The following is a 16,734-nucleotide window of genomic DNA, read 5'->3' as shown; positions in this document are numbered from 1 at the left end:
AAACTTAATCCCAAACTTAACCTCAGTAAACTATGCCTAACCCTAACCTTATTCCTATAACGTAACTTCAGTAAACTATGCCTAAACCTAACCTTATTCCTAAATTTAACCTCAGTAAAACGGTGCCAAAACCTCATTCCTAAACATAACCTCAGCAGTCAATAAAACTTTGCCTAACCCTGAACGTATTCCTAACCTTATCCTCAGTCAAACAAATACAGTAATACAGGAACCGTTGGGAGCCAGCGGTCCGCGGAAAAAAAAGGGTGCGACTGTGCTTTGGGGCGAGTCTTCCGGTTACCCTTTCCCAAAAGCGCGTATCCGGTGCGCGTAATCGTCCCCACCGAACCGAACCGAGGTCCCGGTGGTTTCCGTTCGGTCCCAGCAGTGAAGTGGCTCACCTCACCTCTCCATCACGGTGCTTCATTAGAATACCGAGGGAGGGGCCACGGCAAAGGGGGGAGGGAACGAGAGGCGGGATCTTCTTCTCCGTGGCCGTTTCTCGGCGCTGGGCGAGTGTGGGAATAATCCAGGGCTGGAGAGAAGCGTCCGTCCGCCGGGGAGCATCAGCAGCACCAGTCCAGCAGCACGGAGAGGATCGAGCCTCGCACCGTGCACCCTTCAGGACTGCACACCATTCCTAGGAAATAGACCTGCTATTAATGGCATGTGGCTTGTAACTTTACTCCTGCTGTATTCTTTACAAGAAGGTACGTTGGACTTGGAGCCGCTTCTCTTCAGGTGTTTCACACACTGCGCGCACTCGCCTCGCCTCTCCAATGCAATGCTGAAGTTGACCGTGCGTGGTTACTGGTTTGTTTGATTGATTGATTGATTGATTGAATACTTTACTAACAGTTTGCAAAAAAAAAGCACAGAAAGTATACAGTTCTATACAAAGGGATGCTAAAACGGATTAAACCCAAGAAAGCACTATGGCTTGTTTCCATTGGGGTCCTGTGTATTCAATTCATCTGGTTTGATTAATGTTGCCAAGTGGAATTGCTTTAATTTCAAATGCAATCGGGGATAGGCTATGTAATGTATTTCTCCATGACGTTTGGAAGAAAAATGCTAACTTTATAGTTGGTTATGGGTTACGAATGAAAAGGTCTCCTCCCCAGATATGTTTTTAGATTCCTCTCACGCGCCCTCCTCGATGTCTCATTTAGATTAGATGGATAACACACACATCTAATTGTAGGCTGCATCATGTGTGCGTAAAAATCAACGACTATACTTTCTTTTTCTGGATAACCAGCGAGAATCACAACTAAAAAACCTGTTAAGCCGTGTATGTGTACAGTTCAGATGGCAAAAGATAAGAGGATTTGCATTTTGCATGATGAATGGATGGAGGTGTCGTGAATATGGAGGCTGGTGAACAGGGGAGAGGCTGATTATCAGCCTCTCCCCTGTTCACCAGCCTCCATATTCACGATATTCATATTCTGAGTATCTAAATATCATATTCTGATATGGATCTGCAGGCGTTCAGATGGAAACTGTGATGCTGACACGGTGGTGACACTTTGGATGCGATCTGGTGACTTTTCTCCATGTGCAATAATAACACACAGAGAAAGTATTGGAGACTGTTTGCGTGGCGCGCTTGCAAGTGTGTGTGTGTGTGTGTGTGTGTGTGTGTGTGTGTGTGTGGGTGGGGGGGGGGGGGGATAAAATGTCCTATATCAACTCTTTTTTTAAATTTACATTTTGCCCTTAAAATACTGCTGTTGTGTCCAGGAATGCCTTCTGCGTGTGTGTGTGTGTGTGTGTGTGTGTGTGTGTGTGTGTGTGTGTGTGTGTGTGTGTGTGTGTGTGTGTGTGTGTGTGTGTGTGTGTGCGTGTGCGTGTGCGTGTGTGTGTGTGCGTGTGTGCGCGTGTGCGTGACAGAGATGGTCAATACATTTTATTATGGGAGACGTGTGAACCATATCTGGGGGTATTTTATTGAGCGTTGGTCTTTTATTTGCAGATAATAATGTGTCCCTTGTTGGACATTTTGCTTCATTTCAAAGCGACAAAGATACGGCCGTAATAAATCATGTTTTCTTGTCTAGGATTGTGTGAGTGCGCACACACGCGCGCACGCAGGCAGGCACGCGCGCGCACACACACACACACACACACACACACACACACACACACACACACACACACACACACACACACACACACACACACACACACACACACACACACACACACACACACACACACACACACCCTCAGTTGTTATCATGCATGGTCTAATTATTCACCCACCATTTTCTGTGGCACCAGATTCTCCTGATTGGCTCCGCTATTAACACTGCGGATGGGAGAGAAAGATGAAATCAAATGATCATGTGATGTGCCCACATTTTTAAATCAGTTTTCTTTACACGTTTCAGTGAACAAGTCTGTTGACTGTTTAATTCAGCAGAATATATATATATGTTTCCATGCAGTCTTACCGACGCCCAATTAGGCTATAATAAACCTTGGACAACGAGGAATATACATGTGTTGCGTGCATGTACCCTATATGTGCATGCATTGCAGGTCTCCATCCTTGGCCTGCACCCTGGGGTGCCCTCTGCCATGCATGCTGCTGTGATGACAACCACTTTTGTGCCGTTTTTTCGTTGTCGTATGTAATTGGATTACTAGGGTCTATTTCGATTATGCACACTGCACATCGCCCAAGCTGTCCCGTGACTGAACGAAACGCTGTGTGTGTGTGTGTGTGTGTGTGTGTGTGTGTGTGTGTGTGTGTGTGTGTGTGTGTGTGTGTGTGTGTGTGTGTGTGTGTGTTTATATGGCAAAGGGAGGGGGGTTGGGGGGTACTGGTGCGGAAAGAGTGCTTGAGATAGAAGAGGAGATAAACGCAGTGGAAAACAAACTTGCATTTTGCCGTCGTTTTTGCAGCTTTTAATCCCTTTGTTTTTGGATGAATCAATTGGCATTAGATTTTTTTGTTTCATTGACATACATGTTGGACACGTATTGTATCAGCTCAAATCTCAGGGTGAAAATGTAAGCCAATTATCATACACACATGCATATGCATTAGTACTGCGTATTTTGCTGTGGCTGCTGTGGCCGCGCCTCGGAAACGATGCTATACTAGAGGAATAATATGACACAATTCAGTGCCTATTTGTTTTTGAATAAACATGATGATAAAGTCTCGCATTTCAGGATTTTATTTTATTTTATGCATTTCCTTTTTGTTGCCGTTTTGAGTGATTTCGGTAATTAATTCGATGTTTATCCAAATACTTGTATTTGTTTCTTAAGTTTTGGCTGCATACCAGTACACCTGCACCCGTGGATGTGAAGAGAGAGAGAGAGAGAGAGAGAGAGAGAGAGAGAGAGAGAGAGAGAGAGAGAGAGAGAGAGAGAGAGAGAGAGAGAGAGAGAGAGAGAGATGAACACTCATTCTTCTTTGTCATGGTCTGGGAGGTTACATGACATTTTATGGAAATGTAATGAGACAAAAATCAGCTGCAGACTGCATGTGAGAATAAGCAGGCCTGTAGCGTAAGGCCACAACACAGGCCCTGTAAATATTTAACTAATTAATGCAATTAAAATATAGGCCTATATATATTCTACTTGCATTATTTATTTTTTAAAGCACGGACGATTTCTTTTGGAATTGTCGAAGGAATTGATTATATAGCCTACATTATACCAATTGTCAATTAAAATGTCAACAAAACGAGATAAAATGTGCCAAAAACGTTGTCTGTTTAATAATGATTTCATCAATTAGGCCTATAATCTGATTCCAGTTTTATCCAGTTTCGGGCTTGCAGCTTCGATAATACTAAATTGTGTATATTGACAGCTATGACAAATATCGGATAATGCTCCTTGTACAGCACGTGGATTAATTAATTGATACATATTCAGAATAATGTTACATGCTGGTAATGTGCTTTAAGATCAACATGTGATTGTCTGCTCTACATTTTTATTAAGAACCGTTTTGTGTGAAATAGCCAGCCCTAGGTTCTCAACCTTTTCAGGCCGTGTCCCCTCAACATAAACATATTTGAACTGGGGACCCCGCGGCCCCCCACCCTGACAAGCACTTGGGAATGTAAGAGTTGAGATATTACATTTAGTTTGACTCGGTTCCACACGTAAATATTGTGAAAATAGCCGATTGTGAGTCACAACGCCTTGCAAAGAGCTTAGATTGGCTATTTTCAAAAATGTTGCCTCTTTTTTTATATATTATTTGACAATTTGGCCAATGTAATGTTTGACCAGTTTTTATAGCCTATAGTTTGTTGATCAGTTTTGATGCAGTATGTATAATGCTCTTTTTTCTTTTCTTTCTTTTTCTAAAAGTGCACCCCCCTTCCCCCCAAGTCATGGGGGGGGGGGGGGGGTGCACTTTTAGGATCAACAAACAACAACAACCACATATATTTGTGTAGCCTATATCCCAATTTATTATTTTCTAGCGTCACTTAGCCTATTTTTATAGCCTATTCTCTATCTTTCTTTATTTTTCCTGGAGTCCTTCACAGGCACAAGGCATAGGCAATAACCCTTCCTCTCTAAAATGTGCGTCCATAACAACACAGCTGAGGTGTAAAGTAACTAAGTACTCAGTAAGTACTCAAGTACTCAAGTACTTGAGTAACATTTTGGAGTATTATTTTTACTTTACTGGAGTATTTCCAATTTTCAGTACTTTTACTTTACTCCACTACATCTCAAAGGCAAATATTGTAGACTACTTTTACTCCACTACAATTATCGGAAAATGTTAGTTATTTACTTTGTAGATTTGACTTATTATTACAAAACATTAAGCTATATAACCACTTCTACACTGTGAGCTTGTAGATCTTTTATATTTTCAAAAGATTTTTCTACATGGGACGTTCTGCATAATGATTCTACTTTTGGCATATATTGTATTTCTATTTTTTGAACTTTTCCCACCACTGCAACACAGCGATGTATCGAGGCCGTGGCTAACTTATGTGATGATGTCGCGCGCGCGGCGCGCGCGTGCGCACACACACACACACACACACACACACACACACACACACACACACACACACACACACACACACACACACACACACACACACACACACACACACACACACACACACACACACACGCACCCCTGGGCTGTGTGTTATTCTGGTATAAAATGAGAGGAGAAGTGTGTTGGAAGGGGCGCCTATAGCAATTGCGGTATGAATCAGACAGTCAGCCCCCCCCAGCGCAAGCACACGCACACGCACAGGGTAGGAAGCTGTGCTTGGATTAGATCAGTGGTTCTCAACTTTTTCAGGCTGTGATCCCCCCAAAATAATCATATTTGAACTGGGGACCCCCCACCCTGACAAGCACTTGGAATGTAGGAGTTGAGATATTACATATGACTTTGGCTCACAACGCATTGCATAGCAAATTTGACAATTTGGCCGATGTTTGACCATTTTTTTTGTATTTAATAGCCTACTTTTGATGCAGTAATGGTCTTTCTTCATTTAATTTTTTAAAGGGTCTTCAAAGTCCCGCCCGCAAAACAAAGAAATCATGTGGGGGTCCCGGCCCACAGGTTGAGAACCACTGGATTAGACAACTTGTTGTTGACTGTATGGCTGCAACTTTGACATTAGCTCCGACGGAACCTCTCCCTCCGCTGTATAGCTCCGAGATGAGGTTCCTCGTTTCTCGGTGCCGTTTTAGCAGGACATTGTCGCACATTTTCCACTTTACATGTTTCTTACCCCTTTCTGCACATCGTATACAAAAAGTAAAGCTTTTCCGCCATTTTCTCATATGTTTTAAGTTCTAGCGCACCATAAAAGCTATCCAAAGAGTTGAAAAAAGTATTTAATTTGCCTCTGTCCTCAGCCGGTTCCATAATATTTTGCTTTAGAAGATGCAATTCAACATTTGACCAGTAGGGGAATCAGTAATGTTATCTCTACGGGCGCAACTCTTGCGCAATGTCTTAAAAACATGTGACCGGAAGAGGAGGACAGAGGCGAATGAAATACTTTTTTCAACTCGTTGGATAGCTTTTATTGTGCGCTAGAACTTAAAACATCTGAGAGCATGGCAGAAAACCTTTACTTTTTGGATACGATATGCAGAAAGGGGTAAGAAACATGTAAAGTGGAAAATGTGCGACAATGTCCTGCTAAAACGGCACCGAGAAACGAGGAACCTCATCTCGGAGCTATACAGCGGAGGGAGAGGTTCCGTAGGGGCTACTTTGACATAAACTCCGGTGTCTTCTGTCTTTGCCGTCCCGATTCCCGCTTCCCTCTTTGTGTGAATTGTATTTGACCCCCGGCCGCAACAATTCAATATCGTCCTCTGTTTTATTCCCCCTGGCTCCGCTCTGCGTAAATAGACCAACGTGCCAACAGCACAACTTGTCAATGTTCTTAGAGGAGGCAGCGGTGCCACAGACAGTAGAATAGCGACATGCCACTCTTAGGTTAAACTCGTGTACCCCAACGTCGTGCTCCAGCGAGCAGAGCCTGTTTTCATTGTCAAGTGTTTGCGCCGTGCGTTTGGCAGTTGAATGGTGGAATACCAAAACGCTCGCCCCAAAACACAGTCGCCCCGGGGCAAATCCCGCGGTATTCACCTGGTATTCCTCGGTAAACTATATGTCTAAGCCTAACCTTATTCCTAAACGTAACCTCAGTAAACTTACTATATGTCTAAACTTAACCTTATTCCTAAACGTAACCTCAGTAGTCTAAACTATGCCTAAACCTAGCCTTATTCCAAGCTTAACCTCACTCAAACCGTGACTACCCCTTAACTTATTTGTTTTTTCTAACCTTATACTCAGTAAAACAAATACAAGAACCGCTGGTCCGTGAAAGAAATGGGGGTGAGCGTGAGCGTGTTTTTGGGGCGAGTTGTCAGGTTTCCTATCCCGTTTACCATTAATGTTGCCATGTGCGCTTATTATAAGCAACTTTGGGCTTATCGTTCTGTGAAGTTGCTCGTGTATTGGTAGGCTATAGTTGCGGCCAGACGCGTCGCTAGGTCTCTACTAGGTCGGGGGCTTAGCCCCGCAGGCAACGGGCACATGCACGCGCGCGCAGCGCGCGTGCATGTGCCCCTCCTCCCGCGCGCGCGCGAAGCGCGCGCGCGCGATTTTTTTCGCGGATTTCGCGGATTAGGGTGCTTTTCCCCCCGTTTTTTGTTACTTTATTTCGGTTTTAGGGTTAGGGGTAGGGTTAGGTTAGGGTGATAGATATATAATAAAAAAAAAAAAAAGAAAACTTTTAATTTTTTTATTTTTTATTTTTTTTTATTGGTGGCTTTGGACAAAACATTGGTGGCTATAGCCACCGAAGCCCACCCCTAACGACGCCACTGGTTGCGGCTGTGAGTGTAGTAGTTGCTTATCTGGGTTTTTTCCTAATGTTGTTTAAAAATCAGTGTTTCTCAAACATTTTCATGTCAAGGACCCCCAAATTAATATATATTTGTAGACTCAACCTTCTGAAAATATTTTGTGCAAGATAACCCCATAACCCCCCATACAAGATTTTGTGGATTTGAAAACATTCCAAAAACATTCTTTTCTTTGAAAATAGTAGATCTACAAGCTCACGACGCGTTGTGAGGCAATGTAATATGGGGTTAGAGTGCACATGGCTTCTTTTGGGCTTGTTTTCCTAGACCTGTTGCTTATTTCTCTCACAAAATCTGGCAACACCGTTTTCTTTCTTTCTTTTCTTTACAAATAATATAATAAAGAGGCAACAATTCCAAAACAAAAAACAACGCCTGGCAGCGCCTTGTGAGCTTGTAGATCTGCTATTTTCACAATATTTATCTGTTGAACCGAGTCAAACTAAATGTAATGCCTCAACTCCTACATTCCAAGTGCTTATCAGGGTGGCTTATCAGGAGTTCAAATATGATTTTTTTGGGGGGTCACGGCCTGAAAAGGTTCTAGAACCACTGAGCTATTCAGGGATGTGAATTTGGCGGTTTACTCAACAGGTCTTAAGTATAGCCTACAACAGTCCTTTTATTCCATTTCTAGAAATGATTGATAGACATCATGACTCTGGAAAAGCAAGCAAGCAGAAATAATAATTTTACTTTAATACACAATCACATGATGCATGCAAGCATGCGCACACGCACCCCACGCGCACACGCACGCACGCACGCACGCACGCACGCACGCACGCACGCACGCACGTACCACACATGCATGCACACACACACACACACACACACACACACACACACACACACACACACACACACACACACACACACACACACACACACACACACCTGCTTACTATCAAACAATTTATGGCCCTGTCTGTGAGAGAGAATCTGAAAATGAAAAATAAATAAAAATAAACCACCACTACAAATCTGACACTCTTCAACAGTGCAAATCATCCTTTTGAAGTGGGAGAGTGTGAATGCTCAAATGCTGAAATGGCTGCCTAAATATTCCACTGACACTGCATAAAATGGGTATAGAGATTGTTTACTCTCACTCTGTGTATCTGTATTTGTGTGTGTGTGTGTGTGTGTGTGTGTGTGTGTGTGTGTGTGTGTGTGTGTGTGTGTGTGTGTGTGTGTGTGTGTGTGTGTGTGTGTGTGTGTGTGCGCGCGTGTGTGTGTATATTCACAATCCCTCACTTCATGGCTTTTTTTGTGTGTGTGCTTCTTTTTTCTCGGGTGCCCAATGAAATGATACACTGGAAATGTACCAGTAAGACATGTGGTTTCACATTAAACACTTGAACCCCAGCATCCATAATTAGGGGGGGAACATTATCCAACACTGTGAGCTTAATTGTAGATTGTCTATTTTTGGTGTAGTGGTTTGGTGTATATGGAAAAAAGAAGTCCATGTACAGTGCCAACTCAGGTCCAGTTTAGTCTAGACAGAGGGTTTGCATTTCCCTCTGAGTCAGAGCAAATGAGTGACTCCCAATCTAATAATGTTCATATTTATTTTTGAGGGTTTTTTTATGGCGTCATTTGTTTTAATTTTAATTTTTTTGCAATGTCATGGCAGTAATTCTATTACGACTGGCAGCAATGTTCTGTTATTTGGCCTGAATGTGTGTGGCAAGGTGTTATCTACCGTATAAGTGCTCTGTGGTTCACCACGTTGAAAACACAGACACCTATCGATGGGCTTATGAATGTATGCGCAATCTGCACTTTTGTTTGCCCCTGTGCGTGCATGTGTATCTGAGAGAGAGAGAGAGAGAAAGAAGTGGATTTATGGCCCTGTTTTCCCATGCACGTGATGGTTTGAATGTGTGTGTATTTGAATGAATGTAGATGACACAGAAAAAGGCTGCATTATGCATAACGGTTCACCATAGGCAATATCCTTGCTTCTCCAGCATACATATTCATACTGCATTTTCATGCCCACTGCAAAAACTGGGGGAAAAAAAGAAGAAAAAAGTGCAAATGTATTTGAGGTTAGAGAAAAGAATGGCTGGAGCAGAAAAGACTATGGGAAGTAGATCTTGAACGTAAGCAAAAGGAAGTGAACGGAGGCACATAAGCAGTTCACTTGGCGGAAATCTTATTTTTTTATCAAAATCACTTCTGACCTCCTTCATTCTATAATTGCACCCACGCTTGAAGAAGGTGACTCAAAATATGGTTCTGCAAGGGGTTCACATACAGTTGAATGCGTTTCCTTCGTTCCAGGGCCGGGGCGAGGCGGAATAGTAGCCTAAAACTGGGTTATCGTATGCCACACTGTTATGTGCTTCTGTGGTGTGAACGTTCACAGCAAATGATGGTAGCTGAAGGCTAATATGATGTTCTTCACATTCTTTAAATCACCTTGTATTTCTTGCGCTGTACTTGAGTACCTTTTAGTAGCAGGTAAGCGACAGGTCAGCCATTTGACTGTTTTCGGGCAAAGAGATTTGGTGTAGAGGGGGGAAAAAATGGAGGGGTCCAAGCATGGACCCCTGGAGGACAACTTTCATTGAAGTATAGGGTTTAAGTGGTTAAGGGCTTCAACCCACCACCACGCCTCAATGTTCAGACCTTCCAAATGGGTCAATGATCTGAAGGTTGCTCTGAGTTTCATCCCACAAAGCCATAGTGCTGCTGAGTAACAAATGTTGATAGTCGTTGGATGGATGCTTTACTGCTCATTACTGTGTAAGCACTCACAGTGGATCATACAGTAGTACATACGGGCAGCGTCTTTACGATGGCCCTTTCTGCTGGAGGCCCTAATCTGTGCTGCATGGAGGAACCCTGTCTCCTGCACCACTGTATAGACTGGCGTGTGTGTGTGTGTGTGTGTGTGTGTGTGTGTGTGTGTGTGTGTGTGTGTGTGTGTGTGTGTGTGTGTGTGTGTGTGTGTGTGTGTGTGTGTGTGTGTGTGTGTGTGTGTGTGTGTGTGTGTGTGTGTGTGTGTGTGAACTCAGTGACCCGAATACATAGCAGAGGACAAAGCAATTAGCCATGACATCATAAGCCGTTGCTTTTGAGATCTGTTGCCACCCAGTTTGAGCTGCTGTCACATTCAAGCTGTTTTGGTTTGTGTTTGAGGCCACTTTTTATTCACTTTTGAATAGATTATCTTTTAGCAGAGTTTTTCCTGGTTAGGGCTATATGTATGTATGCGTGTGTGTGTATATATATATATATATATATTAGATATGTGTATGTATGTATGTACATATACATATACATATATATGTTGGTTTACCACGTGGGAGACCCGGGTTCGAATCCTGGGCGTTACATATTTATATATATATAACATATTTATAGGCAAACCCTATTGTCAGGTAGCAGTCTTTTCACCCCTAAGCCTGATTTATACTTTGTAGTATGCGCCAAAAATAGCAGGAAAATAAACATTGGTGCTATCCATGGTGCTGAAAGTGTGTAGCAGTCAGATTAGCAGCCAGTGAGAGTGACTGACATGAACCTGAGTGACAGGATGGGTTCAAATTGACCTGAATTCATATTTTTGAACACAGAGGAACTGCTCTAGTTTTAGTGGGTAGGCAGGAGGAGCAAGCTCTCTCTCTCTCTCTCTCTCTCTCTCTCTCTCACCTTCCCATTCTCAACCTTTCTCTCTCTCACACACGCACGCACGCACGCACGCACGCACGCACGCACGCACGCACGCACGCACGCACGCACGCACGCACGCACGCACGCACGCACGCACGCACACACACACACACACACACACACACACACACACACACACACACACACAAAAATGTTGGAATTACTATACATCAAATAATAAAAAAAGGCATTTATACCGTTTATTTTTACCCTTACACTTAAGACTGAGCACACATTTGTTTTGCATACCCTACAGTCAAGCCCATTTGTCTGTGTTTCGTCTGACCCTTGATCCCAGTATAACATTATAACCCCACTATCCCTCTGTACCTACTGAATTTCACGGGGGGAAAAATACAAATAAAAATACACACTTGTACATGTTCATGCACAACAGAGCACCCAACCAGTCACCCATGGCCTGCTGACAACCTCACTCTGCTGTCTGGTCAAAAGATCCAACACACACACACACACACACACACACACACACACACACACACACACACACACACACACACACACACACACACACACACACACACACACACACACACACACACACACACACACACACACACACACACACACGGGGAGTGTGAGATCAGTCTTCGTCTGTGGTGTGATTACAGAGTGGATAGAGTGTGTGTGTTAAATGTGGAAGGAGATTAAGTGGATTTAATCTCTGTGTCTGGCATACCAATTCCAATCACATAACATAGTGTGCCTCTTGTGCCGCGGTAAGAGAGAGAATACCGTCCCTGTCTCGTGGAAACCTTGTATATCCAAAACCGTTACTTTTCAGGAAATTGATCAGCAAAACCCTATGAAGTTATTATTAAGTTACAAGCTCTTACTAATACGTTTCATTGGTTAATTGTTTATAAAAACCACAGACGTGACCACTTTCAACCTGGTGTCCCTATTTTGGGCATACCTTCACATGCCCAGGCATATCATCATAGCGTGATGCCCAGGCATGTCCAGGCAAGTCATCACGACGCAACGCCCAGGCATGTCATCGCGACGCGTCGCCCGGGCATGCCCAGGCAAGTGAGCGCAGCGCATTGCAATGCGACACTTGTAGAGTCCTGGTGGTCCCCAGGACCAAGCTCCAAACCTGGGGCGACAGGGCTTTCTCTGGCTGCCCCCCCTCCCTCTGGAATGCTCTTCCCAACCATATCAAAGACTCCCTCCCTTCCTTCAAAGCCGCCCTGAAAACACATCTGTTTGCAATTGCTTTTCCAAGTTGAGAATGATCTCAACTCTTGATTTACCTTTTTATTGCTTATTCTTTATTTGCTTTTTTGCGTTTTTTCCTAATGAAGTTGTTTTCTTCTTTTTTACTACCCCACCCCCACACACTTGTAAAGCGACTGTGCTATATCCATTTGAGGTTTTTATTATCATTATTATTATTATTATTATTATTATTATAAAAAAGGGCATTCATTTATGAGAAAACATAAAAAGATGGAATACGAAGTTTTCTGCCTGAGAGGAACGCGCACACGTGCGTGCGTGTGCGGGTGTGTGCGTGAGTGTGTGTGTGCGTGCGTGCGTGCGTGCGTGCGCACGATGCAGTGTATGGGGTGGGATAGGGAAGGTGAGATACGGCTGGTATAGGTGAGAGAAAGAATAGGTAGAGATTCACAAGGAGGATGGACGGATCATGTATGCGTGGATGGATGGAGATGAACGAGAGGAAAGAGGATGGAGGATAGAGTAAAACCACCTTGTGTTATCATGGGTTACACGCCTATAGCCTTTGCTTTTCTTTTTTTGCTCACGTTATCGATCCTGTCCTTGTCTTTCTTCGATAACTACTATTTATACCAGATAAAACAGAAACAGAAGTGACCTTTAACCACCCATGCCATCATGTTCTTATCTGCAAATAAAAGATGGTTGACCCAATCCCCCCCTCCTTCTTCATCTGATAGCCGATCTGTTAATGTTTCCCATTGTGGATATCTATTGATCGACAAGAATCTATAGAAATTAGTGTCTAAATGGCATCTGATAATGTCTTCATTTCTCAATTGATATGCCTGAGCCGGTACCCTGGTTCCCTCCCAGTACATTGAGAATTAAGGAGATAGGGCTAATCCGGGGTATTGTTGACACAATCCAGGAAAGGGATTAATTAAGTGTCATTGTCTGAGAAGAAAATGCTCAGGCTCGGGGGCACATGCAGCGGCTTTGTCTGGCCCCCAGCCAAGCTGAGCTCAGCACTTCTTTGCACTCCTCTGCCATACACACACACACACGCACGCACGCACGCACGCACGCACGCACGCACGCACGCACGCACGCACGCACGCACGCACGCACGCACGCACGCACGCACACAAAGGCACCTCACTACCCCACTAGAGACTTGGGGGGGAGGGGGGGAGGGGGGGTTGAGAGGGACGATATATGGTCTATCTCCCCTAAGACAACTTATCAGGCAACAGCTCTTCATTTGTGCAGCAGCAGCAGCATTGTGTGAAAGCGAGTGTCTGTGGTATAGTCGGCCAACTCCAGCCCTGCAGGCTTGTGCGGGCCACTCGTGGGTCTTCTCAGCGATGATCGACTTGAGCAGGGCTGAACTATGTTACAGTTATTGTTCTAACAACCTCCTAAATAGTTTGTTTTCCCCGGATAGCTGAGGGTATGGACAGAGAGGAAGTGAAGGGGAGCTACTGTATATGCGACCCATTTTTCCCTCCGTCTGTTGAGAGACATACTTCCAGAGAGCCCTCTGGACGTATATAAATCATATTAGATCACTGACTCTCACCCGTTGTAACGTCACGGATCCCCAGTTTGATATGCACTAGATTAGGCCATTTTATAAGATGTTTTATCTTGGGACCCCAATCTACAGTACACCGTAAAATCCTCAGTGTTAATTTCACTCAGAGAGTGTAAATGGAACCAAATGGACCCGTAAGGGTTTTGACTGCAGTTTGTTGTCCAGTTTAGGGGCTGGCTACACTGTTAATTAACTAGGGGTCCATTTTGTTTCCATTGGCATTCTTGGAGTTAAATTAACACTGAAGATGTTTGTGTGTATAGGGTATTCAGTGTAACGATAGTTCATGTAGACACGCAAGCCAGAATGTTTATATACTTCATTCACACTCCCCGGACCCCCCCCATTCGCTAACAAGCTTATACAGTCGTTCAACCTCTGGTTATTTTCATTCGCTACAAGCCATCTCACTCACGCCCTCATACCCACAGTGCAACTCTGGCGGTTCATTTAAGTAGCCTCTGTTCTCTGTTCAGTCTACGTGCTTCGCTGTCTAAGCTGGTTGTACAGCTGTTTGTTTTCAAATTCCCTCCACCTCCCCGGCCTTCTCCCTGTGGCATTTAGTTCATATTGTTATAGTGTTGATTCTGTGTTTGTACCGTGGTCTATGATTCTGTGTATTGTACTGTGGTTCTATGGATCGTACTATAATACGTGGTAGTTTAATTATGCATTGAAGGTTCAATGTTTTATGTAAAACTGTATTTTATGCTCTGTTCTGGGGGGTTTGTGATTTCAGATCTGTTGTCCTGCTTGCGCAGGTAATCTGTAATATCACAGGAGCAGAGTCACACCGCCAAACTTGATTGCAATATCATTGCATATGGTAATTGTTAATAAATGGTAAATGGTTAATTAATGGTCTGGTTATTTCTGAGCTGAAGTATCTAAATGAACTAGGCTGTATACTGCAGGTCACCTGGACATGTATGGCACCAATTTCTGTGCCTGTGTGTTAGAATAAAAGTATATTTACATGCAGAATCATGCAGATCATTAAGAAGAAAACATTACTTATCCTAGATCATATCTGTCCAGTTAAGGTTGACAGTGACAATGTGACCTGTTAAGTTACATCTTACATTACATCCACAGTGGCGTCATCTGCATATAGTGTTGTCTGCATACACGACTGTTATCTGCATACAGTGGTGTTGTCAGTGTACAGTGATGTTATCTGTGTACAGTGGTGTCGTCTGCATACATTGGTGTCCTCAGCCTACATGGTTTCATCGGCGTACAGTAACTGCGTACAGTGGTGTCTTTTACGTGACGTTGTCTGCCCACGTCACTGTATGTCTGTGTACAGTGGTGTCGTCTGCGTACAGTTATGTTGTCTGCGTGCCGTGGTGTCTTGGTACAGTGGCGTAGTGTCGTCTACATACATAGTTGTCATCTGTGGTTACGGTCCTGCTTTACCAGGCTATGCGGTCCCACCTAACCTCCTCTGTCTCTGCCCCCCAACCCCTCTCCCGCCCCCCCAGTCAACAGTGAGGATGTTGTCTCCACACGGCTGTACTTTGTGAACGCCTCCCTGCAGCGGGTGACCTTCTCCAGCTCTGTGGGGGTGTCCCTGCCCTGCCCTGCGGGCGGCGCCCCCCATGCCGTCCTGCGCTGGTACCTGGCCGCCGGAGACGACATCTACGACGTGCCCCACATCCGCCATGTGCACGCCAACGGCACCCTCCAGCTCTACCCCTTCTCCCCCTCCGCCTACAACAGCATCATCCACGACAACGAATACTTCTGCACCGCCGAGAACCAGGCCGGCAAGATACGGAGCCCCAGCATCCACGTCAAAGCAGGTGAGGTTGGACACAGCCCGGGAGGGGAGGGGGGGGGGGGGGACCGCCTGCAACCATCAATGTTAATGTTGAACTGGTTTTGGCGGGACCGCCTGCAACCATCAATGTTAATTTTGAACTGGTTTTGGCGGGACCGCCTGCAACCATCAATGTTAATGTTGAACTGGTTTTGGCGGGACCGCCGGCAACCCTCAATGTTAATGTTGAACTGGTTTGGGCAGGACCGCCTGCAACCATCAATGTTAATGTTGAACTGGTTTGGGCGGGACCGCCTGCAACCATCAATGTTAATGTTGAACTGGTTTGGGCGGGACCGCCTGCAACCATCAATGTTAATGTTGAACTGGTTTGGCAATGCTCATGAGGTCTCTTTGACCTAAATGTTTCAAGCATTATTTAAATTGAATATTAGCATGCCCCAAAAACCTTTATAGCACTTTGTTGGTCTTGCAAACTCTTGATCAAGCCTGGTCATGGTCCCCCGCACCACCCCAAAAAACTTTGAATACCCAGTCGAATGCACCAGGTTGATGCAGTGAAACACCAGCTTTAACAACTCATCATAACGCCACAACTACTGTAACCAAAACAATAGTCATTGTCTCAAAGTGGGGTCTCCAGGTGGTTACAGGGTGTCCCCAGCAAAATGGTTTACACACTTAAGCAACAGTTTAAACACTTAAGCTCTATTTCATTTTTTTTGGCTATTTGAAAATAGCTGATATTCAAGCTTGTAGATTTGCTAATACTGAAACATGTTGATAAATCTTAAACATTGTTGACAAATCTTCTCCTATGGAGGTCCCTGGCACAAAATCTTTTCAAATGGGTGTCTGCTACCAAATATGTATACATTTAGGGGTCCATTATATGAAAATGTTTGAGAACCACTGCCCTAAACCACTGTTTCTCAACAGCGGGTCCATTTGGTTCCACTGGTACACTCTCAGAGTTAAAATAAACGCTGAGGATTTTTCAGTGTAGATTCGGGTCCCCGAGATAAAATATTGTGTCAAATGGGGGTCTGGA

General features: G+C 44.3%; 1 protein-coding gene across 1 annotated transcript in view; it reads left to right on the top strand.

Annotated features, from left to right (window-relative positions):
• The first annotated feature begins 549 nt into the window (after window positions 1–549).
• dscaml1 (Down syndrome cell adhesion molecule like 1) overlaps window positions 550–16,734 on the top strand; it is a 154,894-nt gene continuing 138,709 nt past the window's right edge. The window contains 2 exon segments of the mRNA XM_084063850.1: window positions 550–710; window positions 15,385–15,705. Of these exon segments, the coding sequence (XP_083919976.1) occupies window positions 668–710; window positions 15,385–15,705 (364 nt within the window). The 5' untranslated portion in view covers window positions 550–667.

The sequence above is a fragment of the Gymnoscopelus microlampas genome, assembly GCF_963454915.1.
Source record: "Gymnoscopelus microlampas genome assembly, chromosome: 8".
NCBI lineage: Eukaryota > Metazoa > Chordata > Actinopteri > Myctophiformes > Myctophidae > Gymnoscopelus > Gymnoscopelus microlampas.
This window is presented reverse-complemented; position numbering and strand designations above follow the sequence as displayed.